The sequence below is a fragment of the Carcharodon carcharias genome, chromosome 3 (assembly GCF_017639515.1).
Source record: "Carcharodon carcharias isolate sCarCar2 chromosome 3, sCarCar2.pri, whole genome shotgun sequence".
NCBI classification, from domain to species: domain Eukaryota; kingdom Metazoa; phylum Chordata; class Chondrichthyes; order Lamniformes; family Lamnidae; genus Carcharodon; species Carcharodon carcharias.
Genome location: NC_054469.1, coordinates 126,618,260 through 126,643,610, shown reverse-complemented (window position 1 = coordinate 126,643,610; position 25,351 = coordinate 126,618,260). Strand labels below are relative to the sequence as shown.

Sequence of the window (25,351 nt, the reverse complement as noted above, 5' to 3'; positions counted from 1 at the left end):
GTGTCTTGAGCTACAGGAAGATATAGATGGGATAGTCAAAAGGGCAGATAAGTGGCAGATGGAATTTAACCCTGAAAATGTGAGGTGATACACTTTGGAATGAGTAATTTGACAAGGAAGTATTCAATGAATGGCATGGCACTAGGAAGTTCTGAGGAACAAAGGGACCTTGGCGTTTGTGTCCATAGATCTCTGAAGGCAGAGGGGCATGTCAGTGGGTTGGTGAAAAAGCCATATGTGATACTTGCCTTTATCAATCGAGGCATAGTAGGGAGGTCATGTTGGAGTTGTATAGAACCTTGGTGAGGCCACAGCTGGAGTACTGTGTGCAGTTCTGGTTGCCAAATTATAGGAAGGATGTGATTGCACTGGAGGGGGTGCAGAGGAGATTCACCAGGATGTTGCCTGGAATGAAACATTTAAGTTATAAAGAGAGGTTGGATAGACTTGGGTTGTTTTTGTTGGAGCAGAGAAGACGGAGGGGCGACGTGATCGAGGTGTACAAGCTTATGAGGGACATGGACAGGGTGGATAGGGAGCAGCTGTTCCCCTTAGTTGAAGGGTCAGTAACAAGGGGGCATAAGTTCAAGGTGCAGGGCAGGAGTTTTAGGGGAGATGTGAGGAAAAACTTTTTTACTCAGAGGGTGGTGATGGTCTGGAATGCACTGCCTGGGAGGGTGCTGGAGGCAGGTTGCCTCACATCTTTTAAAAAGTACCTGGATGAGCACTTGACACGTCATAACTTTCAAGGCTATGGGCCAAGTGCTGGTAAATGGGATTAAGTAGGTAGGTCAGGTGTTTCTCACGTGTCGGCGCAAACTCGATGGGCTGAAGGGCCTCTTCTGCACTATGATTGTGTGATTCTGTAAAAGAAGGCAGAGACCAAGCTGAGCAGAGATCTGCATTTGTGGTGAAGAATGTGAACATGGAACTTGGGTTGTTTGTGCACTGCTGTTGGCTGGTGATCAGACTGGCTCCTAAGAGCAGAAGACCTGAAATTCCCTGTGAGGAATACAAAGTTTGAAGGACTTTGTGGGCAGAATTTTCCGTGCCCGTTGGCAGCGGCCGTGTTTGACGGCGTGAGTGGACAATATGGCAAAGGGGCTAAAAATCAATGGTGGGTTATGTTTCCTGCTGTCGGATGTCAGGAACTTCATTGTAACACATCTGCATGTGATTATAAACCCAGCTCACTGGAATCACCCCCCAAGCTGGATCATCCGAGCATGTAGGCGTGATTGCACGCCGATTGTTTCACAACTGAACATAAACGACGTGCATTTGGTGAGCTGCACTTCACTCAGGACTTCAAGGTTTGTTTGCTTACCTTGCTTCAGGCAGCACTCGCGAGCATCAGCACCTGGCTTCACAGGCAGCACCACACCACTTTTAGGGAGGCTCATGGACAGGTCTTTACTTACAAGACCAGCCATAAGGAGGGGGTGGCTTTCCAATGGCTGCTGAGCTATGGCTTGCTTAGGAAAGGGGAGAATTGGCCTCAGGCAAGGGAAGAGGCTGCAGGGTGAGGGCTGTACTGAGGAACGGTGGTATCCCAGGATGTGTATGGGGACACATGTTGATTTGTGCAAGTGGCCTCAAGATGGTGAGGGCTGAGGATGCTGTATCCAGAGGAGATGGGGCCAGGTGGGGATGTGGGGGTGTGTGTGAGAGAGTGAGTGGTGATATCCCTTGAGCTGGCAGTGAGTGAGATGTCAGTGAATGCGTGGTGGACTTGTGAGTCTGTGAGTTTAGAGTGATGAGTTGGTTGCCTTACCCTGGCGGCACAGATGAGATCATTCATCCATTTTCTGCACTGAATGGCCGACCTCTTCTGTGCAGCGCTGGCACTGACCACCTTGGCCACTGCCACCTAAGCCGGAGTGGTGACACTGACGGGCATCCTGCGGCCAGAGCCGGGGGGGTGGGGCGTGGGTAGAGGACATCACGGCAGGCCTCCAAAGTTGCCCAGAAGGTATCCCAGGGATGCATCACTGAATCAGTGGGCTGCAGTCATCTTACCTTTCGGGCCATGTCTTCTATGTAGCAGTCCTGGGCTGGAAGCACTGAGATGTGTGTGCATAGCTACAGTTTAAATATGACGCCTGGTGTGGGGAAGTGGCGAGGCGATGGCGTGGCGGGTGAATGAGAGTCCACCTGCAATTGAAACGATGTGTTCCCCGAGAATGCATGATTAATAGTTAATGAGGTGGAATTGGGCCAATATGGTGTGAAAAGCCGCCATTGTGGCCAGTGGGTAAAACATTTTTTTTCTCACCCCCTACCACACTTGGTACAAACCTGGGACGATTCGCCCTGTGATCGAGGGTATTCATCAAAATCTGAGCGGGCTCCTGAGCCAATTCATCAGATCTGTCTTAGTTGTACCTGCCATTTTATGTGCATTTTATAGTTTATATTCAACCACAATTTGCTTGTTAATTCATGTTAGAGTACAGGATAGATAGTATTTAGTGTTTTATTGACTCTTATATAGTAAAAAAATCTTTGGTTTTAAACCGTGGAATCTCATAGCTCCATGTTTTAGTAAATAACCAGAATTTCATATTTCTTTTTGTTTTTAACAAAAGTATTTTTGCTTCTACCTACACCCCTTGTGTATTTTCCAATCTTTATTTTTAAAAATAGGATAAATTATTGTAAATGATTTTGTTTTAGTGTTTTTCCTTTCCTGGTTGGGACACAGTGAAAATCCTTTAATATGTTTGGCTGTTTACACAGCTTGATGATATACTTGCTTACCTGCACTGGGTTTGCCCAGTAATGAGCACTACAAACATTTGCAGTACCACTTGCACAGTGATAGAAGTGAATTTCTCACTACAGGGATAGCTAGGTCTCACAGCAAGAATTGCTTTGAGGTTAGCAGCACGCACCATTGCTTCACTCCTGACTGCTATCTCAGGGCTATTGTTGAAGGAGAGTAGATGCAGCTATACTTCAGAGCTAACTGCATCATTGTAAACAAAATAGCTTAGTTGGTAGCGTTGACTGCTGTTGATTGTGGATTTAAGCCCCATGTGTGCCAACCTAGAAAGGTAACAAAAACAGACCAGCAACTTTTAAAAAATGCTGGCAATTCAAAAATGGTGCTGAGTATAAGCATACACATTAAAAAAAAAACAAATAACTACCTGAAAAGTGCTGTGGGACATGGGTTGTAACTTAAAGCTGTAGATACACTCAACCAGCTTTCATTTGTATTGTACCTGTAAATGGCAGACTCAGAGTTCATAGAGACACTTTGTTTCCTGCTTCTGTAGACTCATTTGTGCTGGTATTTTCTCCCTCTTCACCTTCAGTTTCATGCTGGGATCTCCCCTTTTCCTCTAACTTGTGATGACACTGCTTCCACTCTCCTTCTCCACTCCCCAGTAATATTGGCAAATTCTTCTCCCTGCAAACCATTGGCCTTAGCCTGCACCCACCCACCCCAACACACTCAACTACCGGGACAGGAAGCTTAATTTTATTCATAGTTCACCAAGACATTTTTGTTCTCTAATCCTCCTAGTATTTTCTACTCCATAATTATTCTTCCCTGCCAAAGCATTGCATTGAGCCTCCCCGGCACAAAAAAACATAATTCTCAGCTTCTCCTAAGGGAAAGTACTTGTCCAGCTCACCTTTAGATGCATCAGTGTTAGTTGAGATAAGTAGAATAAGTGCATTTAAGGGAAAGCTTTATAAACATATATGGGAGAAAGAAATATCAGGATTTGTTGATGGGGTTAGGTGAAGCAGGGTGGGCAGGGGCTCATGTGGAGCATAAGCACTGGCATAGACCAGTTGGATCGAATGGCTTATTTCTGTATAAATACCATGTAAATATTTGTCTCAACTAATCTTCAGGTTATGAATTACACATTCTCACCACTCTGCGTAACCCTTATTGTTTATTAGTGCTGACTGTTTTACTTTGTGGTCCCTAGTTTTGGGCACTTCCACAACAGGAAATAACTATTCTTTGCCTACTTTATTGAATCCCTTTATAATTTTAAAACCTCTATCAGGTAGGTCACTTTGCAGTCTTCCCTTTCTAAAGAGCCCCAGTCTGTTCAGCCTTTCCTGACCATCCTTGTAAATTGTTTTACAACTTCTCTAAAGCCTCCTACCCTCTTTTTTATAATAAGCAGACTAAAACACAGCAAAGCACTCCAAATGCGACCTGAACAAGGTTGTGTATGAGTTAGTATAACTTCTCTGCTTTTGAGCTCTATTTCCCGAAAATGAATTCCAGTGCTTTAGTTGCATTTTTATGGCTTTGCTAACCTGTGCATGCTGAGTTTCAGCCACCAGATGTAAAAACCAGATGTAAAAAAGTTCATGGTCACAGTCACCTTCACAACCACTGACAATGACATCCTTACCCTGCTCTGAGGTTGTGGCCTCAGCAAATGGTAGATTTCAGTGAGGATGTCTTTAGTGCTTCTTGCTGAGAGCCCTTCTCCTCCTCCTCCCACTTACAGGAGCTTATCCACTTCTGCTTGGCCTCTGTTTATTATCATATTTCCCAAGGGGCCTGCCGAACAGTATGCCCACGTCTAAGAGCAAGTGGCAGGGGCAGAACATGTCAAGTGGAAACTAAAGTCTTTCAGCTCATGGGCCAGAATCTTTGGGTCGGCATAAGGGGGCGGGCCCGATGTCACCGCGCATCATTCCGATTTTCAGTTCGGTGGGCACGCACCAGAGTCGGCTGTGCACCCGCCAAACTGTCAAAGGCTTGTTAAGGCCATTTAAAAACTAATTAAAAGACTTAACGGAGCTGTCCGTCCAACCTTAAGGTTGGCAGGCAGGCGAAGTGCCCAGGCGGCCTTCGCATTTATCACGAAACGAGTGGGGTGAGGTTTTATGAAGGATTTATAAATCAAATAATTTTTTAAATTAAAATTCATTGACATGTCCCAGCTCATGTGACACTGTCACATGAGAGGACATGTCTGAATATTTTCCTCCTTTATTTAAACTTTGAAAAATGAAATTAGATTTCTGCGTTCTTTTGCACGCATGCGCAAAAGAGTGCAGGCCCCGACTCAGCTTACTCGCACTGCCCACACAGCGAGCGCCGCTTCCAGGTGTGCGTCACGCTGGGTGGGCCTTAATTGGCCCGCCCACATAACATGGCAGCGTGCAGTCAATCATGGGTGGCAATTGGCTGTGTGCCCACCTGTGCCCGCTCTCGCTCAGCCCTCCTGACGGGGAGAAAATTCTCCCCATAGAATCATAGACATTTACAGCACAGAAGGAGGCCATTCAGTCCATCGTGTCCATGCTGGTCAACAAAGGTCTGACTACACTAATCCCATTTTCCAGCACTTGGCCCATAGTCCTAGAGGCTATTGCAATGCAAGTGAACATCTAAAGGCTTCTTAAATGCTATGAGAGTTTCTGACTCAACCACCCTTATAGGCAGTGAGTTCCAGATACCCAACACCCTTTGGGTGAAAAGATTTCTCCTCAACTCTCCTCTTAGCCTTCTACCTCTTAACCTTAAACCTATGCCCCCTGGTTATTGATCCTTCTGCTAATGGAAAAAGTGCCTTCCTATCCACCCTATTTATGGCCCTCATAATCTTATACACCTCTATCAGGTCCCCTCTCAACCTTTGCTGTTCCAAGGCAAATAGCCCGAGCCTATCCAAGCTTTCCTCATAGCTCAGACCCTCCAGCCCAGGAAGCATCCTGGTAAATTTCCTCTCCAGTGCAATCACATCCTTCCTATAATGTGGTGACCAGAACCGCATGCAGTACTCCAGTTGGGGCCTAAGCAGCATTTTATACAGTTCCAGCATAATGTCCCTGCTCTTGTACCCTCTGCCTCGGCTAATAAAGGCAAGTATCCCGTATGCCTTCTTAACCACCTTATCTACCTGCCCTGCTACCTTCAGGAATCTGTGGATATGCACACAAGGTCCCTCTGATCTTCAGTACTTTCCAGGGCGCTACCATTCATAATGTAAACCCTTGCCTTGTTAGCCCTCCCCAAGTGTATTACCTCACACTTTACCAGGTTGAACACCACTTGCCACTGCTCTGCCCATCTGACCAGTCCATTGAGATCCTCCTGCACGTTAGGGCTATCCTCCTCACTATTTACCACCCTACTAATTTTCGTGTCATCCGCGAACTTCTTGATCTTATCCCCTGCATTTAAGTCCAAATAATTTATGTACACCACAAACAGCAAAGTCCCCAGCACTGAGCCCTGCGGAACCTTACTGGAAACAGACTTCCAGTCACAGAAACATCCCTCTACCATCACCCTCTGCTTCCTGCTGTGGACCCCTCCCTGTGGACTTCAGCATCTTCAAAAAACTAACCACTCCTACAACTGCAGCTTCAGCAATGAGAAATTAATCATCAACTAATAGGAAAGCTTTTTTTAATCATACATAGAATGTGAGACTTGCTGGCAAGTCCCACATTTATTGAACATCCCTAAATACCTTTGAGAAGGTGATGATGAACTACCTCCTTGAACTCCTGCAATCCATGTGGTGAAGGTACACCCAAAGTGCTGTTAGGAAGTGAGTTGCAGGATTTAGACCCAGAATCAGTGAAAGAACTTTGATATAGTTCCAAGTCAGGATGGTGTGTGACTTGGAGGAGGACTTGCAGGCATCACTATGCTTCTTTTGCCCTTGTCCTTCTAGGTGATGAAGATACCAGGTTTGGTAGTGCAGTCGAAAGAGACTCAACAAATTGCTGCAGTGCATCTTGTAGATGGTCCACACTGCTGCTAATGTGAACAAGCGGTGGGTGGAGGGAGTGTTTAGGGTGGTCGATAGGGCACTGATCAAATAGGCTGCTTTGTTCTGAGTTTCTTGAGTGTTGTTGGAGCAGCCCTCATATAGGCAAACTGAACCATTGAGCTCCCAAATGGCAGTGCTGGCATCAAATAAGGTACCCGATCTGTCCACAATGCAAGTTCACTGTCACTCTCACCAAAATGGCATCACACTCCTGACTTGTGCTCTGTGGATGGTGGACAGGCTTTGGAGAATTTGGAGGTATGTTATTTGTTGTAGAATTCTTAGCTTCTCATCTGCTCTTGTAGCCATAATATTAAATTGTTAGCCTTAGAATCATAGAATGGCTAAAGCACGTGTGGCTGGTTCAATTAAGTTTCTGATCAATGGTAACATCCATAATACTGATGGTAGTTAGTGATGGAGATGGTGGTTAGTTTCCCCCTTGTTGGAGATTGCCTGGCACTCGTGTGGTACAAATGTTACTTACGACTTAGCAGCCCAATCCTGAATGTTGTCCAGGCCTTGCTACATGCGGGCACAGACTTCAAAATCTGAGGAGTTGCAAATAATCCTGAACACTGTGCAAAATAGTTGATGATCCCTTTCATGAAGTGTTGGCAGGGGGTCCTTTCTGCTGCTGAATGAACGTTCAGCAGTATGAGATTAGGAGCCAGCATTAGTTGAACTACTGAGCTCCCAAATGGCAGTGCTGGCCTCAAATAAGGACACAACCAGTCTATAATGCATGCTTCTGGTGAACGGTCACAGTGTGTTCGCTGTCACTCTCACCGAAATAGCATCCAGTGCACCTAGCATCAGAAATGAACCCATGCACCGTGACAACATTTTAAATGCAAAATGGCACTTATAACACTGAAAAGCCAGCGCAAAGGAGCTGAATTTTGTGACTAATGTGTTTCTCTGCATTGTACAATTTTTGTGATATTTCTTATTTTTTTGCTTTGTATTGCAGAAGTGAATATCTTGTGGGCAGCACACCAAGTTCATCACAGCTCTGAAGACTACAATCTGTCTACAGCCCTCCGGCAGTCTGCATTACAGAAATACTTCTCCTGGGTAAGTCATTTGTGAAATATCGTTCTGGATGTATTTGGAAGAAAAGTCCACTATCATTATTAACTGTGAAATAGGTGGTCTGTTCAGTCAGTTAAAAAGCATTGAGGATTTGTTAATTGTATGATACAGCCACTCTAGATTTTCCAGGATGCTATCTTCAAGGGCATTTGTCTTCTGAACCCTCTTGATATATATTCATTTGTATGATTACAGCTTAATTAATGTTAAGGAGAGATAAACTGAATCCCCCAATTCTATTCCCTTACGGTCTGTAATCAGTGCGAATTTGGAAAGGGAGGTGTGTCTACATCCCTTCACCCCCTTGAGTATGTAGTCAATTTGGATGACTGCAGCAAACCTTTGTGTGTTTAAATAAAGCGGGTTTTTTTATTCATACATTCAACCCGAAAGTTTAAACATTACATCAATCACTTCCACGTACACAAGATAGGTACAGATGAAGAAAATAGTACATTTTTACAAGTTGTAAACCAAAAGAATAGTTTGTAGGTCACATGCTGGATTCAGTAGAAGAAGTTGCTGCAGGCCCAATAAAGAAAAGGGTCTTTTTCCTTTATTGAATTATAGCTCAGATGGGTTCAAATATGGTAGTCAAATATCCAGATTGTTGCAGGATTCTCTTGAAGAGATGAATGTTCGGTAAACATTCACAAACCAGGCACTTGTGGCTTTCATATCAGGAGGTCAAATTTCTTTATAGATGAAGTTGAAATTTTGGAATCAGACTGGGAGGCTCTTTTAAGGCCTACAGGTCCTTAAAGACAAAGAAGACATAGCCTTTTGCTGCAACTGCTGTCTCTTTCAGTGTTTTCTGCTGATTTCCCAGGTCTTTCTGAGTCTTCAGCAAAAACTTGTTTTTCCTATGCAGTTTCAGTCACATGATCAATACTGGTATTGTCCAGAACGGCTTAGCTAGAAATCATTGCTATATAATGGAGATAATGAATGAGTTCTTCACACTTACTTAGGATGAATAGTTTTCTTCTCTCAAGCTCGGGTTCCCACTCGGAGACATGGAGTCTGGACCATTATTACCACAGGGTCACATTGTCAACAGTGATCATGTAGTCTCCACAAGGAAAATCCCGATACTCCTTGCAGGCAAAGCTTTGCATGAGTGGTGCAATTTTTCAAAGTGGCAAACACTGCTTTATACACACATACCTTTTTTGCTAAAATGGATGAACTGGAAACTTATGCCTTTTAGTGTCAATTTGTATCAAATTTTGGAAACTCATTTCATACAAGAACTTTGCAGCCAATGGACATGTGACTTTCATCCCCATCTGCCTAAGCTGATTTTGTAACAAAGGAAAAATAGGACTGTAACTTTTTCTCTGGATGAAGTCGGGAAAAGGTCTTTTTATCTCGCAATTTTTACAAAATCAGTTCAGACAGATGGGGGTGAAAGTCCATTGGCTGCAAAGGTTTTGTATGAAATGAGTTTCCAAAATTTGCTACAAATTGACCCTAAAAGGCATAAGTTTCTCATTTGTCCATTTTATTAAAAAGAGATGAGGGCATAAAGCAGTGTTGGGCACTTGGATCACTTTTTTGTTTTGGGTAAATTCCCAAACAAATGCAAGTGTGAGTTCTACAGATAGTATTCGTCTTGATATATCCATTCCAGGGGGAGGCCTCAACCCAGGGTGATGCAATTAGGAACTTCTTGGAAACTTCAGATAGTCGGTGTTGAAGTTGCAAAGGTCACCTGATGCTTGGCAGTCATTTTAACAGTTCATCAGTGTCCATTTTAAATAGAAGACAGTTCCAGAAACTTCTATACAGATACACAGTCCAAACCTAAAGTTATGAATCTGACATGCTTTTACTGGGCATAACACTAATTACATTCAGTGGACCTACTTATATAATTGTATTTTGCATTGCTGTAAAGTCCACTGTATTTTCTGGACTTTCATCCTCGAGGTGGGTAGGAGTTTTGGGAAAATTCCTGGCTTGGCTCACCCACCTTGTGGAGAATGTGACTGCCAAGGTGAGGTCTTCATTGCTGGGGACCAGATGCAGGCTGGAGTTGGGCCAGCTGACCCTGGAGAAAGTGCAGAGGCAGCCACATGGGGTGAGAGGTGCAGGGGCGGGCTGTTTAAAAGCCCAGCCTTGGTGCCGTGGGATTTTGTCCCAGCTAAAATAAAAGCACAAAGGCCCTCCACCCTCAACCCTCATAGCCCCTCCAGCCCCTCAAACACTCCTCATGCCCCATCCATGTCACCTTATGCCCCCATCCACCTGCCCATGGCCCCTTATGCCTCCCATGCCAAGTTCTACCCTGCTACCCACATCCTTGGGCCCCTCATGCCCTCTATTCCAAGATATGCCTATTGACCCACTGTGCAGTTTCTAGAACCAATGAACCCTATAGTTTAAAGTGGGTTGTATAAAAAAATTGAAAAGAAGTCATTCATTCAGAGCCTTCTCCTATGTTTGAAAAAAGTCTGAAGTACAAGCTAGTAAAAGTGTTACTCATCCAGGCTCTTTGAAATTCCAAAAATCACAAACCATAAACCCTTGAAACTACTTTTGTTAATATAAACATTGTGAAATTGACCGCAGAGATCAGAGAGCCTGAACTGTCAATCAAACAATGTTTCCTCTGGGGAGTAGGTGCTCTATTATTATAACAGCTGTCTGGCCTTTCAACAAAGCGTACAAAATAAGGCTTGACTGAGAGCCCAGACAGTTATTATAATAATAGAAATTTGTGGAGGAGTAGGAGCCGGCCAGGTCGGGTATGATGGATGCGGGCTTCTGACAAGAACAAGTTCACACCCTTTAAAGACACTCCCAAAAATCGCACAGCCCAGGAATGGTGTGGGAAACCTGGAATCAGGACCCGCCTGCTATTTTTAAAGGATTCCCAAGTCAACCTGACTCCCAAGAATCCAGGTCAATATTTTGCATTTCATGCTGCACTATGGTTATAAATATTTAGGTAAGTTGTACATACAGCATCAATTTCACTTGGTTGCTGAAGCTATTATTTTCTGTTATTGCTTTCTAATATATAGAGCGAGATTGTACTTTGAGGTAGGATTTTCCTGTCGGCGAGTAGGGGCAGGGCCCGCTCGCCAACACATAAACTGACGCACAGTGATGTCGGGCGGAACTTCCGATGTCGTTGTGCCCCATTTAAATTTTCCACTAGGCGGGGGCGCAGCAAAATCAGATGTGCACCTGCTGCCCTGTCAATGGTCAATTGAGGCCATTGACAGAGTCATTTAGCTAAATAGTGGACCTGCCCATCCAACCTTAAGGTTGGCAGGCAGGCCAGGAGCCCTGGTAGGAATTAGAAAAAGCATGAAACCTCATCCACAGGCAGGGTGAGGTTTCATGAAGGTTTTTAAAAATGTTATTAAAGTTTTCGTAAAAATTATGGACAAGTCCTAACTCATGTGACAGTGTCACCTGAGGGGACATGTCAGGAATTTTATTTTTTTATTTTTAATTTTAGTCCAGCTGATCTCACTGAGGCAGCAAAAGACCGCACTCTCAATTTAGGGAATCCCTCCCCGCCCGCACAGTGAGCGCATAGCGCTTCCGTGTGGACGTCACGCTGGGTGGGCCTTAATTGGCCCACCCACGTAAAATGGCACCACGCCCCCGATTGGGGTGCAGATTGGAGGCACACCTGTGCGCACCCACCATTCAACTTCATCCCCGACAGGGGGAAAATCCTCCCCTTGAAATTTTTATGGGGAGGGATGAGGCTATCCACATGATGAACACACCCAATCATGCTTCTTCCCTTTCTAGATTATATTGAAAACAGAATAAAAATCCCCCAACAAAATCTCCTTTATTAAGTAAAAGTACTTGTTTTTAAATGATTTCTTATTGAAATTCCATCTTTTGTTCATTTGCCCTTACCCCATTCACTATTAAATGACCCTACTGGGTGGCTTGCAACTTTTTGCAAGACAATTGTCAATTTGTCACAGTTAGATTGACCTTAAAACTGAACACTTAGCCCTGTCCAAAAACAGAATTACCTGGAAAAACTCAGCAGGTCTGGCAGCATCGGCGGAGAAGAAAAGAGTTGACGTTTCGAGTCCTCATGACCCTTCAACAGAACGATCAGTATCAGAAAACATATTGGCATGGATGGAAGATTGGCTAGCTAACAGGAAACAGAGAGTAGGCATAAATAAGTCATTTTCTGATTGGCAAGATGTAACAAGTGGTGTGCCACACAGATCAGTGCTGGGGCCTCAACTTGTTACAATCTATATAAATGGCTTGAATGAAGGGATGAATGGTATGGTTGATAAATTTGCTGATGACACAAAGATAGGTAGGAAAGTAAATTGTGAAGAGGACATAAGGAGGCTACAAAGGACTATAGATAGGTTAAGTGAGTGGGCAGAGATCTGGCAAATGGAGTATAATGTGGGAAGATGTGAAATTGTCCATTTTGGCAGGAAGAGTACAAAAGATGCATAACATAAATGGTGAGAGATTGCAGAGCTCTGAGATGCAGATGGCTCTGGGTGCCCTATTGTTGAATCACAAAATGTTAGAATGCAGTTAGTGCAAGTAATTAGGAAAGCTAACAGAATGTTTTTGTTTATTGCGAGAGGAATTGAATACATAAGTAGGGAAGTAATACAGGGCATTGGCGAGACCTCCTCTGGAGTTGTATTTCAGACACCCACTAATGAAAATTGGATCTATTTGAACCGTGAACCATGCATGTGGAAAGTACAATCCGGCTCTGTTTCCCCCCGCCCACCCCCAACCCGTCCACTTATTGCCAAAAGTGGTGGGTGCCAGGTTCTGGTGTGGGTCTTCCTGAATTGTGGCTCTGGCACCATTTTGGCTATGCCAGATATCTTTCCTCATGAAAATTTGGATCCACGTGTCCTTATTCCACTCCAGTTGAGCAGAAAGAGACTGGTAAATGGGCAGACCTGTCTCTTCAACCCCCATCCTTCTGAGCTGAAAACAAGGGTCATTCTAGGGTAGAGCCATAAAAGCTCCCCCAACTGTCTCACCCCTGAATGCAGAAGCAGATTGTAGGTGAAGGCCAAATCCAACAACCCCCCTCCTTCCCCAGGCACTGAGCATAAACAGGACGAGGGGAGAGAAGATCACCACCTCATCCTTTACATGAAAAAGAAAATCCAGGTGTATGGGAATGAGGGATATGCTGCCACAACCCCATCAGTCCCTAAAAAGAATTCCCAAGAGCAAACCACAGTGCCAGTTCCCAACTTGCCCAGCAAAGATATAAAAGTAGAGTCTAATTTATCCCCATAGTGCCTGCCAATTGGTTTCATTTCCCTTGCCTCCCTCTGTCACTCACTCCATGCTTCCTAATCTCTGACAGACTTACCTCCTGACTGCAGTTTGCTCTGCCCTGCCAGGACCCCACTCTTTTACACACAGGCATCTTTGTCAACCACAGTCTTATTCTCAATCAGTGAGCAATGTAGTAGGTGGGGTTTGCCTGTTGTTAACAAAGAATGAGCTTGGTTGTGATCTTGTACCTGCTCGAGGAGTACCTGTGTACATTATTAACTTCTTTAAAAAAAAACTCTATTTGAATTTCTACAATGTTTATTTTCTTTCAGGTCTTCAATCTTCCAATGGCTTTCTTCATTCCTCCCTCAGTTTTTGCTGTACATCTCCAATTTAACCTGTTGTATCAGTTCTGGATTCACACGGAGGTAACTCTTTGTTTTCATTAATTATAAATGCCTTTTAAATATTAATGCCTTTTATTAAACTGTTTTCCTTTTGTAATTGCCCTTGTGCTTTGTCATGGTACAGGTTCTATAAGGTGGATGGCTCAATGGAGATGAAAGTTTTGAGGCTTTCAAAAGATACATATTTTCCAATGAATTTGTGTGTTTATTTATGAAAATTATACATAGCTTAATAAATCAGGAAGTCAAAAAAGTCCATTTTTTTTTCTATCATTGTTTTGAAAAATTAAAAGAAAGTGCAACTGTTTTTTCATCTAAATGCACCAGTATGGTCCTTGGAAGTTTAAGGAACTAATGAGCATTCAAATCAAAATGAATTGTTGACAAATTAATAAGTCTTGAATCAGAAATTGTGCAGGTAAAGCAGCTAAAGCAGGATAGAAGCTCAGTAATAGGCAGTGGCTAAGGAGAGATTGACAAATATGTCATGGACATAAAACAAAGGGACCGGCCTGTCCAACTTTAAGGCTAATGGGCACGACGGGAGTCCAGGCAGGCTTGTGAAAAAACATGAAACCTGATCCATGGGTGGATGAGGTTTCATGAGTGATTTAAAAATGCAGAATATTTTACAATAAAAGTTATGGACATGCCCCAGCTCATGTGACAGTGTCACATGAGGGGACATGGCAGGGAAATTTTTTTCTAATCTTTATCGAAAGTTTTAAATCGGTGCGGATCTCCCTGAGGCAGGACTTTGCCTCAGGGAGACCTGTGCGCTCTTTCACGTGCATGCGCGAAAGAGCGCGCTCCCGGCTGAGGGAATCACCCCCCTGCCTACACTGCGCTTCCTGGCGCACATCATGCTGGGTGGGCCTTAATTGGCCCACCCACATAAAATGGAAGCACGTTCCCGATCGGGGGCGCCGATCAGAAGCGCGCCCACTCATGCCCGCTCCTGCGCTTCCCCCTATGTTTTCAATTTTGGCAAAAATTGGGAAGACGTTCATATAAAAATGAGACTTTACTCTTGACATTTTGAGAAGAGATTTAAGGGCCCATATACACAGATTATTAAAATGGAATATTAGCCTTTATAATTAGAGGGCTCAGATATAAAGGGGAGGAAGTAAAAACAGAAAATGCTGGAAAAAATCAGCAGGCCTGACGGCACCTGTGGAGAAAGAAACAGAGTTAATGTTTTGAGTCCGTATGATTGTTCTTCAGAGCTAAAGAGAAGTAGATGTGATACAATTTATACTGTTTAAATGGGGGCAGGGGTGGCACAGGTAAAGCAGGATAGAAGCTCAGTAATAGGTAGTGGCTAGGGAGAGATTGACAAATATGTTGTGGGCATAAAACCAAGGGAGTTCTAATGGTAGTGGTGAAGACTAAAGAAGGTGCTGATGGTGGCATAAAAGTAAGAAAGTAGAATGTGTTGATAGCAGAGCAAGGGTCAGCACCCTGTGAAAGAACAACATAGAACAAGTGATGGTTGGCCCTTTGGGGGGTGGGGGTGGAGGGAGGGGGCAATGGTTGGGGGGAAAGGATAGAAAAAGGGGTTTAAACATTGATTTTTTAAAAAAGGGGATAAAACAATAAGTAAACAATAAAAATAAGTGAATAAAAAATAAAAATAATTTAAAAAAAAAGGAATTAAAAAAGGATGGAGGATAGGGTTCATGGCCTAATGTTGTTGAACTCAATGTTAAGTCCGGAAGGCTGTAAAGTGCCTAATTGGAAGATGAGGTGCTGTTCCTCCAGTTTGAGTTGGGCTTCACTGGAATATTGCAGCAGGCCAAGGACAGACATGTGGGCATGAGAGCAGGGTGGGTGTTGAAATGGTAAGCAACAGGAAGGCCTGGGTCATGCTTGTGGAAAGACCGAAGGTGTTCCGCAAAGCGGTCACCCAGTCTGCATTTGGCCTCTCCAATGTAGAGGAGACCACATTGGGAACAGTGAATGCAGTAGACTAAATTGAAGGAGGTGCAAATGAAGCGCTGCTTCGCCTGAAAGGAATGTTTGGGCCCTTGGACAGTGAGGAGGGAGGAGGTAAAGGGGCAGGTGTTGCACCTTCCGTGCTTGCATGGGAAGGTGCCATGGGAAGGGGATGATGTGTCGGGGGAGATGGAGAAATAGACCATGGTGTCACAGAGGGAATGGTCCCTATGGAATGCTGACAGTCGGGGTAGGGATGTTGGTGGTGTGAGGTGAAGTTATGTTTGGTGGAGGCATCATGCTGAAGTTGGCAGAAATGGTGGAGGATGATCATTTGAATGCAGAGGCTGGTGGGGTGAAAAGTTGAGTTCTGGTTCTGGGATGGAGGGGAAGGGGCAAGGGTAGAGGCGCAAGAGATGGATTGAAAACAGTCGAGGACCATGTCAACCACAGTGGCTGGGAAACCTCTGTTAATGAAGAAGACATGGAAAGTAGCATCATTGGAACAGATGTGATGGAGGCAAAGGGCCTGAGAGAATGGGATGGAGTCCTTATAGGAAGCAGGGTATGAGGAGCTGTAGTCGAGGTGGCTGTGGGAGTCGGTAGGCTTGTAATGAATATTGGTGGACAGTCCATCAGCAGAAATGGAGACAGAGAGGTCAAGGAATGGAAGGGAAGTGTCAGAGATGGACCATGTGAAAATGATGGAGGGGTGGAGATTGGAAGCAAATGTGAAAAACTTTTCCAAGTCCAGAAAGGAGCCTAAAGTGGCACCGATACAGTCATCAATGTACCGAAGAAAGAGTTGTGGGCCTGAGAAGGACTGGAACAAGGAATGTTCCATGTACTCCATAAAGAGACAGGCATATCTGGGGCCCATGCGGGTACCGATAGCCACATCTTTTATTTGGAGGGAGTGAAACAAGTTAAAGGAGAAATTGTTCAGTGAGAGAACAAGTTCAGCCCAAAGGAGGAGAGTGGTGGTGGATAGGGATTGTTTGGGTCTCTGTTCAAGAAAGAAATGGAGAACCCTCAGACCATCCAGGTGGGGGATGGAGGTGTAGAGGGGATTGGATGCACATGGTGGAGAGGAGACGGTTAGAGCCAGGAAACTGGAAATTGTTGATATGACATAGGGCATCAGAGGAATTGCGGATGTAGGTGGAAGAGACTGAACAAGGGGAGAGAGAATGGAGTCAAGATAGTAAGAAATGAATTCTGTGGGCAGGAACAGGCTCCTGGGACAGCCCTGTTTGTGGATTTTGGGAAGAAGTTGGAGAGACTATGAGTTTAGAAGCTTTGGAGGGAAGATCTCCAGAGGAGGTGAAGTCAGTGACAGTTCTGGAAACAATTGCCTGATGTTCGGTGGTAGGGTCATGGGCCAGGGGGGAGGTAGGAAGAAGTGTCTGAGAGTTGATACTCAGCCTCTGCAAGGTAGAAGTCAGTACCACTCTTGCCAACAGTTTTGATAACAAAGTCAGGGACCTGAGAGAACGGAGTGCAGCAAGTTCAGAAGGAGACAGGTTACAGTGGGTGAGAGGAGCAGAGAAATGGAGACGGCCGATGTCACGCCGACAGTTCTCACTGAAAAGATCAAGAACAGGTAAGAGGCCAGAGGGAGGGGCCCAGGTGGAGGGACAATACTGGAGGCAGATGAAAGGATCCATTGAATGGGCGGAGGACACTTGCCCAAAGAAATGAGCACAGAAACGAAGGCGGCGGAAGAAGAGTTCAGCATTGTGCTGAGCCCGGAATTCATTGAGGTGAGGGCATAAGGGTATGAAACTGAGTCCTCTGCTGAGTACAGAATGTTCAGCATCAGGGTATGGTAAATACACGGCAAGGGCTGGAATTAGAAAAAGGGGTGGGGCCAGAAGATGGGAAAGGGTGGAGATTCCTGGATGAGCACTGGTAGCAATAAGTTATTGGAGCTTGCGTTCCTTAATGCCTGAAAGGAAGAGAAAAAAGTTTCTTGTTAAGGCGTTGGATGAGATGAAGAATAAAATTAAACTGGGGACAGGGATAGCTTTGAGATTGGGTGATTCGGTGCTGCTAGAGGGAGAGGTCAAGTGTGTTCATATGGCAGTGCATGGCACCAAGTGTGGACCTCAGGAGGTGGCAAGAACAGCAGTCCGAGGAACGTTGTATGTCCCAAATGTAACTGTAATACTGCATGGATTTGAAACGTGAGGGATGGAACTTCAGTTGGAATTTATGTGAGGTAATTTAGAGATGGAGACAGTCACTGAGGAAGGAAACATGGTTGTGAAAGCGAGTTTTGTTAAACACCAGGAGGGAAATGGAAAGAAATGAAGGTGAACAGGGCAAAAGAGACAAGCAGAAATCCCGTTGGAGAGAAGAGCAGTACTTCTTCAAAGTAGGCATTCCTGGAAGAGAAGTGGCAGTGAATTAAACACTAAGATAAAGGCAAAATACTGTGTTTGGGCCCTTGGATGATGAAGAGAGAGGAGACAAAGGGGCAGGTTTTGCACCTTCTGCGATTGCATGGAAAGGTGCCGTGGGAAGGGAATGAAATGTTGGGGTGACAGAGGAGTGGACCAGGGTGTCACAGAGGGAATGGTCCCTATGGAATGCTGATGAGGGCATGAAGGGAAGATGTGTTTGGTGGTGGCATCATCTTGGAGTTGGCGGAAATGGTGGAGGATGACCCTTTGAATGCGGAGGCTGGTGGGATGAAAAGTGAGGGCAATGGAGACCCTATCATGGTTCTGGGAGGGAGAAGAAGGGGCAAGGGCCAAGGCGCGGGAGATGGGTTGAACACAGTCGAGGGCCCTTTCAAGTATTGTAGTGGGGGGAGCCTTGGTTAAGGAAGACATGTCAGAAGCGCCGTTTTGGAAAGCAGCAGCATTAAAACAGATGCGACGGAGGCAAAGACCTATAGCCAAGGTAGCTGTGGGAGTTGATAGGCTTGTAATGAATATTGGAGACAGAGAGGCCAAGGAAGAGAAGGGAAGTGTCAGGGATAGGCCAAGTGAAGGTGATAGAGGGTGGAAATTGGAGGCAAAATTGATAATTTTTTCCAGGTCCAGATGGAAGCATGATGCGGCACTGATACAGTTGTCAATATACTGAAGAAAGAGCTGTGGGAGTAAGACCCTCCATCCTTAACATATTCTGCTTTCTTACTTTTATGTCACTATCAGCACCTTCTTTAGTCTTGGTCACTCCATTAACACTCCCTTTGCCTTGTGTCCATGACATCTTTGTTAATCTGTCCTTAGCCCCCCACCTATAGCTGACATTCTATCCTGTTTTACCTGCTCCACTCCACTTAATCAGTGAAACTTCCATCACATCTACTTCTCTTTAGCTCTGAGGAAGAGTCATACACCTCTAACCCTATTAAAAAATGAACCATCATAATTTTAAAAGGTTTCATTTTCTCAACCCATCTTGCATTGGTTTACTACACTTACCTATATACACAAAACTATTACACTACCTGCTGCATGCATTAACATGACAATATATACAAATATACAAATATACAAATCCTTTGTATCTTCATAAGTCATTTCAGTCCAATGTCCACGTTTCAAATGTCCAATTTCCTTTGAACTTTAAACTCTTAACAGCGCATCTGCAATTAAACTTTCTCATCCATCCACATGTATAATCTGTAAATTAAATGGTTGCAGTAATAAACTCCATGTGAACACTCTTGCACTTCGGTCTCAAAATTTGTCCAGGAATTTTAGAGAATTGTGGTCTGTATAAACAATCATTTCTGATAAATTGCTTGCAACATTAATCCCGAAATTCTGCAATACTAACACCAGACCTAGAGTCCCTTTTTCGAGAGTTGAATATCTTTTCTGATGTACATTCAGCTTCTGTGAAATGTATCCTACTGGCTTTTCAATTCCTGTTTCATCTCCTTGTAACAACACAGCACCAATACCCAAATCACTTGCATCAATTGCCAACTTAAACTGCTTGGTATAATTAGATGCTTCCAAAGCTGGTGTTGTAGTGAACACAGTTTTTAAACTGTCAAATGCATTCTGACTTTCCCGTGTCCATTGTAATTTCTTGTTACTTTTCGGTAGCTCAGTCACTGGAGCAACCGCACTGTTAAAATTTGGTACAAACTTCCGGTAAAATCCATTCATGCCCAGAAATCTCAAAACTTCCTATTTTGTTGTAGGTACTGAGAAATTTATGATGGCTTTTACTTTCACATCTCTTGGAGCCACCTGACCATGTCCAACGATATAACCTAGATATGTAACGTGTGCTTTTGTAAATTCACTCTTAGCCATGTTCACCAGCAACTTAGTTTCTTACAATCGATCAAACAGTTCTTTCAGATGTTTTAAATGTTCCTCCCACGTTTGACTGAAAACTACCAAGTCGTCAAAATAAACAGCACAATTGCTCAGGCCTGCAATAACTTTGTTTGTTGGTCTTTGAAATGTTGCTGGTGCATTCTTCGTACAAATGGCATAGCTTTAAACTGATATAGTCCATATGGCATCACAAAAGCTGATATCTCTTTTGCTCTTTCTGATAACAGTGCTAGCCAATATTCTCACAGCAAGTCAATCTTAATGATAAACTCTGCTTGCCCCACTTTCTCAATACAATCTGCTAACCGTGGAATAGGATATGAATCCACTGTTGTCACTGCTAAAGGGGAGGAAGGTTTGCTGTAGCTATACAAAGCCAATGTTGGACTGTATCTCGAGTACAGTGTACAGTTCTGGGCACTGCACTTTATATATTAGAAAGAGTGCAGAAGCAGATTCCTCAGAATGCTACCGGCATTATGAGGAGGGATTATTCCCTGGAATATAGAAAGTTAAGCAGTGAACTGATCAACGCTTTTAAGCTTTTGGGAGTAATGGATAAGGAAGATAAGGAGAAACTATTTGTGGTGGGGCAGGATCAGGGGTAGGGGGGGAAGTCAAGGACAAAGGACATAGCCATAAAATCAGAGCCATAGGCCATTAGGGGTGAACTTAGGAAGCACTTCTTCATTCAAAGGTTAGTAGAAATGTGGCACTCTCTTATGATATGGCAGGTGGTATTTGCCAGGCTGACCAAATCCACAAAGAAACTTGGTCACCCTGTCACAACGATTTTGCAATTTGTATTTATTACAAGAAGGCTTGTGTATTGAAGTCAGAAGTAATGAGTCCACTACCACCTTTAGAGATTTTAAAGATTAAATTAAAACACTTATTAACAAAAGAAGAAAAAAAGCTTAAACACACACAAGATTACAGTTACATAGTTATAACAGCTTCCAAAATTTTCACTTAAGCAAACTCCCAACTTCACATCCCCTTTAAGGCAACAGTCCAAATAGATTACAAATTTATAAAGTCACCCAGCAAGTTTACCAAAAGCACCCACTGGACAATGGACTTTCAAAGGCTTTTAACACAACTTTGGTTACTGGAACAGCAAACTTATGCAGGGTGACTAGAGGCTTTTTTCCCCATGTCTGTTTCACTCAGTCATCCTTTAAGATCTCACATGGCCACACTTCAGACAGCCTTCCATCCTTCTTTAAATATATTTTATCCCTTTTGATTTGTAAATCCCACTGTTTCCTCTTATCTTTAGAAGTTACTTTCCCCAGAATATAAAAATCTTTCATGTTATCATTATGACCATCACTTTTGGAAAAAGCAACATAATAACCTTGCCTTATTTACCTTACCAGTTGCAAACATTTCCCTTATCCCTTTGAAAATCAAGCACTTCTCCGCTTATCTAAAAATGCAAATTTCATTTACACCATACCTGCTGACCTCATCCTAACTCTACTCATCTTCATTTCAAATGCCTGATTTACACTTCACTTCTTCAATAATTTAAACCTTGCAGTCTACCTGTCTACAGCCCAATTAAATCAGCCACACAGAAACACACAGACACACACACACAAACCTGTTTTAAAATATCCCACAATGCTATTTGGAAACATATGATTATTCCTTAACAGCTCTTTCTCCCATGAAAAGCAGTAGCAGCTAAATCAACTGACAATTTTAAACAGGGTGATATCAGTAGATTTTTGGTAGATAAGGATATGAAGAATATGGAGCCAAGGCGCCTGAAAGGAGCTAAAATACAGATCCGTGATGAACTCATTGAATAGCAGAGCAGCCTTGAGGGGCTGAATAATCTAATCCTATTACAATGTTCTGAGAACCAAAAATATATATTTTTCCCACACCAAAATATTTCTGTGTAACTCTCTTATTTCTCCTGTCCTAAACAGATAATCTCCCTCACTGAAATATAGTTTCATGGGTAGTGAATGCCATCTAGTTCCTCAACCCAAGTGTTGATTTTTCTATATATGACTGAGTGTTAGCAGACTGCCTAACTACAGAAGACCTCAAACCTGAATACAGTGCTTCCCGATGTCCCCGAGACTTTACTTGACCCACTGGATGTGGTATCACTTTCAAAGGTCACTTTCTCTGTAGAAAAGTGGGTGATAAACATATTTTTGTTCAGAAGCTAGCAGGACTATTAATTATTTTTAAAGTGCCAGTTGTATGAGTGACATGCGATATATTTTGTCTTCTCTATGGAAACCTTCTTCCCTTCCTTTATATATATTAGCTGAAAAATCCTTGCTGTGGTATGTTGCAAGTATCGGTCACCCTCTTAAACAGTGGTCAAACTGATGTGGTCACCTGTGTACCACAGTATTGAATGGCAGCAGGCTATTTTTTTTCTGTAAGTGATATCAGAGTGTCTTAGTTTGTGTGACTCCGCAACTATAATCCTTTTAAAACATGATTTCCATCATTGTGGATTGTGCTTACAATCAAGGTAAAACAAGTTTGTCAATTTATCCATGAAGACAGAAGCATAACTTTTCAAATGATGACTGTACAAAGTATACTATTACTTTAGCATTGAGTAAAATAAAACTGTACAGTACTGTGTTGCAAATCATTGTGTACAATTTGATGACAGCTTGAATCATGGGTGCTAGTTGTCTGGGAGCCTCCTAATCAAATCTGCTGCTAGATTTGTAAAGTAGTACATTGTACAAGGTAACAGCTATAAGAGTATGGTTACTGGCCATATCATGCCTCAGGAAGAAAAACATGCTGGCCCACAGCCTTCCCTCTCCCTGCACTGTATTGAAATTAAAAGGGTAACTTTAACCACCTACCTGGAACTGGTGGGCCACCTGCTTTACATGCAGCCCAATTTAGCTTTACATTGACCTGAATGAGACTCAAATGGGTAGGTGTGTAAAGCAGGTGGGTGCCCTGAATCCTCCCATTTCTCACCCACCAGGCTGCGTTAAAATTGTCACCTAAGACTCACTGCATTATTTCCTACTCTAACCTATTCTTTCTTGTATCTTAAAATGGGATATTTCTTATTCCCTCAGTCTTTCTTTTTGCTACAATCTTTAGGCATTTAAAACTCATGCTTTGTTCCTTATAGCCATTACCCAGGTAAACTGGTGAAATATGCAGATATTGAAGTGATGCACTTTCTGAGGAGAGGCAATGTAATTTAAATACTACTTTGAGGGGGATACAAGAGTAGAGGGGTTTCAGAGTGCATATTCACAATTTTTTGAAGGTGGCAGGGCAAGCTGATAAGACAGAAAGGATATGGAATACTTAGCTTTGTGAATAGGGGCATTGAATATGAGAAAAAACAGGTCATATTAAACCTTTACAAATCACTGGTTAGGCATCAATTGCAGCATTATGTACAATTCAGGGCACCACATTTTAGGAGGGATGTCAAGGGATAGACCAGGGATGAGGGAATTCAGTTTTGTGGAGAGATTGGGGAAGCTGGGATTTTTCTGCCATGGTTAAGTAGAGATGTAAGACAGGTATTCAAAATGATGAGGGATTTGACAGAACAAGTAGGGAGAAACAGCTTTCTCTGGCAAGTCTGTAGTCAGAGGTAATATATTTAAAATAATTGTCAAAAGAACTAGAGAGGAAATGAGGAGAAACATTTCCACACAGAGGGTTGTTAAGATCTGGAATGCACCAGCTGAAAGGATGGAGGAATCAGATTCCATAGGCCTTGCAAGAGGCAATTGGATACGTACTTGAAGATGACAAATTTGCTGAGTTATGGGGAAAAGAACTTAGGTGTGGGACAAAATTGGACAGCTCTTTCAAAGAGTTAGCATAGGCACTGCAGGCTAAATAGCTTGTTTCTGTGTTTTACGATTCTGTGATTCTAATCTAGTTTGTTCTTTTCAAACTTGGCAGAGGGTAATAGAAAAAGAATTTGATAAACTGCTGAGCAGTCCTCTATGTGGCAATACTGTAAATTGGGGATCATGTCAACCCTCATCTTGGAGCATGTACACACAATATTTTTTGAACTCTGGAACTTGGTTCCTGTTTATTTTCATTGTGTGGTACAGGTCCAAAGTCAAGGGGGAATTGAACTACGCTGAACCATTTGTACCATGCTTTTTGGTGCTGATGTTATGCAAGTTGGGCTGTCTATCAGCCTATATTTCTTGTATTTTGTGACTTAGTATGAATTAAATAAATTTTAAGGAGGACAGTATTAGAGGAGTACAGGTATCTCGGAGGTCAGTGAGGATGAGGGAGGTTATAGAGATAGGGAAGCATGAGACCATGGTGCACTTTGAAAACTAGGATGAGAATTTTAAAATTACGGTGTTGCTTAACTGGGAGAAAATGTAGGTCAGCGAGCACTGGTGTGATGAGTGAATGGGGCTTGGCGTGAATTAGGATATGGGCAGCAGAGTTTGGATGGCTTCAATTTTACAGAGGGTAGAGCATGGGAGCATGGGAGCATGCCAATGCACTATAATAATCAAGTCTGGAGGTAACAAAGACATGGCTGAGGGTTTCAGCAGCAGGTGAACTAGGGAAGGGACAAAGCCAGGCAATGTTACAGAGGTGGAAATAGGCAGTCTTACTGGTGTTGCAGGTATGTGGTCAGGTGTCCATGATGCTGTGGTAGCAGAGTAGAAAAGGTGGTACATGGTAATTCCTCTGCCATTAACATTTTGATGAAGCACAAACTTAACAAAATTGAACTCAGGAAAGGGTGAATATATAAATGTTCAGCATAAGAAATGAGAGTTTGCCCAAAATGAGGGAGCATTCCTATTCGCTGATTATATCCAGTCCCTAATTTGCTGAGCAAAGGCCTGTCACGCAATATGATAGACTTTCCAAGTTCCCCTTTATAGTGAGGTATCAGGCCTTATGCAAGAACAGACCAGAAAATCCCACGCTCACTATTTTCTGATCCACATTCGTGGAGCTGAATTTTAGCTTCCATGAGTGGGAGCATTTCCCACTTTGCGGAGAGTATTATGTGGTGTGAAGACATCGGGCACAGTTCCCAATGTCATTAAGCTGGTTTCACAAAATACCATGTGCGGGCAGGTCAAGAAGTCGGGAACCTGTCCGCATTGTTCAGATATCAAATTAAATGCCTATTGAGGCAATTAACAACCATTCAGATTGTAATAATACGGACTGAAGGCAATAAAGCACCCTCAAGGTCAGTTTCATGTCAAGTGTAAAAGGTGTTTTTTAAAGGCAAACTTGTTAGGACAGGTTTTTAAACTGCAGCTGAGAGCAGAGTCTCAGCCTTGTAGTTCAGAAACCTATGGCTGCAGGGAGTGCTCATTTGACTGGGCATTGCAGATTTTCAGATTTTCTATCTTCAGAAGTACTCTCCTCTCATTGAGAGGGGTCTTCTGAAACCTCATTTACCATTCTGTCCATAAACCAGGGGCGAGTGGTATCAACTCTCATACACAGATGGGGATTATGCTCTCAGTAGGAGACACAACCCCAGCGAGGAGGACAGGAGGATGAGGAGGAATAGGAGGAGGAGACGGGTGAGAGGAGTAAGGATTCA

At 43.3% G+C, this 25,351-nt stretch overlaps 1 protein-coding gene across 2 annotated transcripts in view; it reads left to right on the top strand.

Moving 5' to 3' along the window:
* agmo (alkylglycerol monooxygenase) overlaps positions 1 to 25,351 on the top strand; it is a 487,986-nt gene that overhangs the window by 268,737 nt on the left and 193,898 nt on the right. For both annotated transcript variants that reach the window (XM_041183159.1, XM_041183160.1), the window contains exons 4-5: positions 7,744 to 7,847; positions 13,457 to 13,552. In XM_041183159.1, coding sequence (XP_041039093.1) covers positions 7,744 to 7,847; positions 13,457 to 13,552 — 200 coding nt within the window. The remainder of the gene's footprint in view (positions 1 to 7,743; positions 7,848 to 13,456; positions 13,553 to 25,351) is intronic.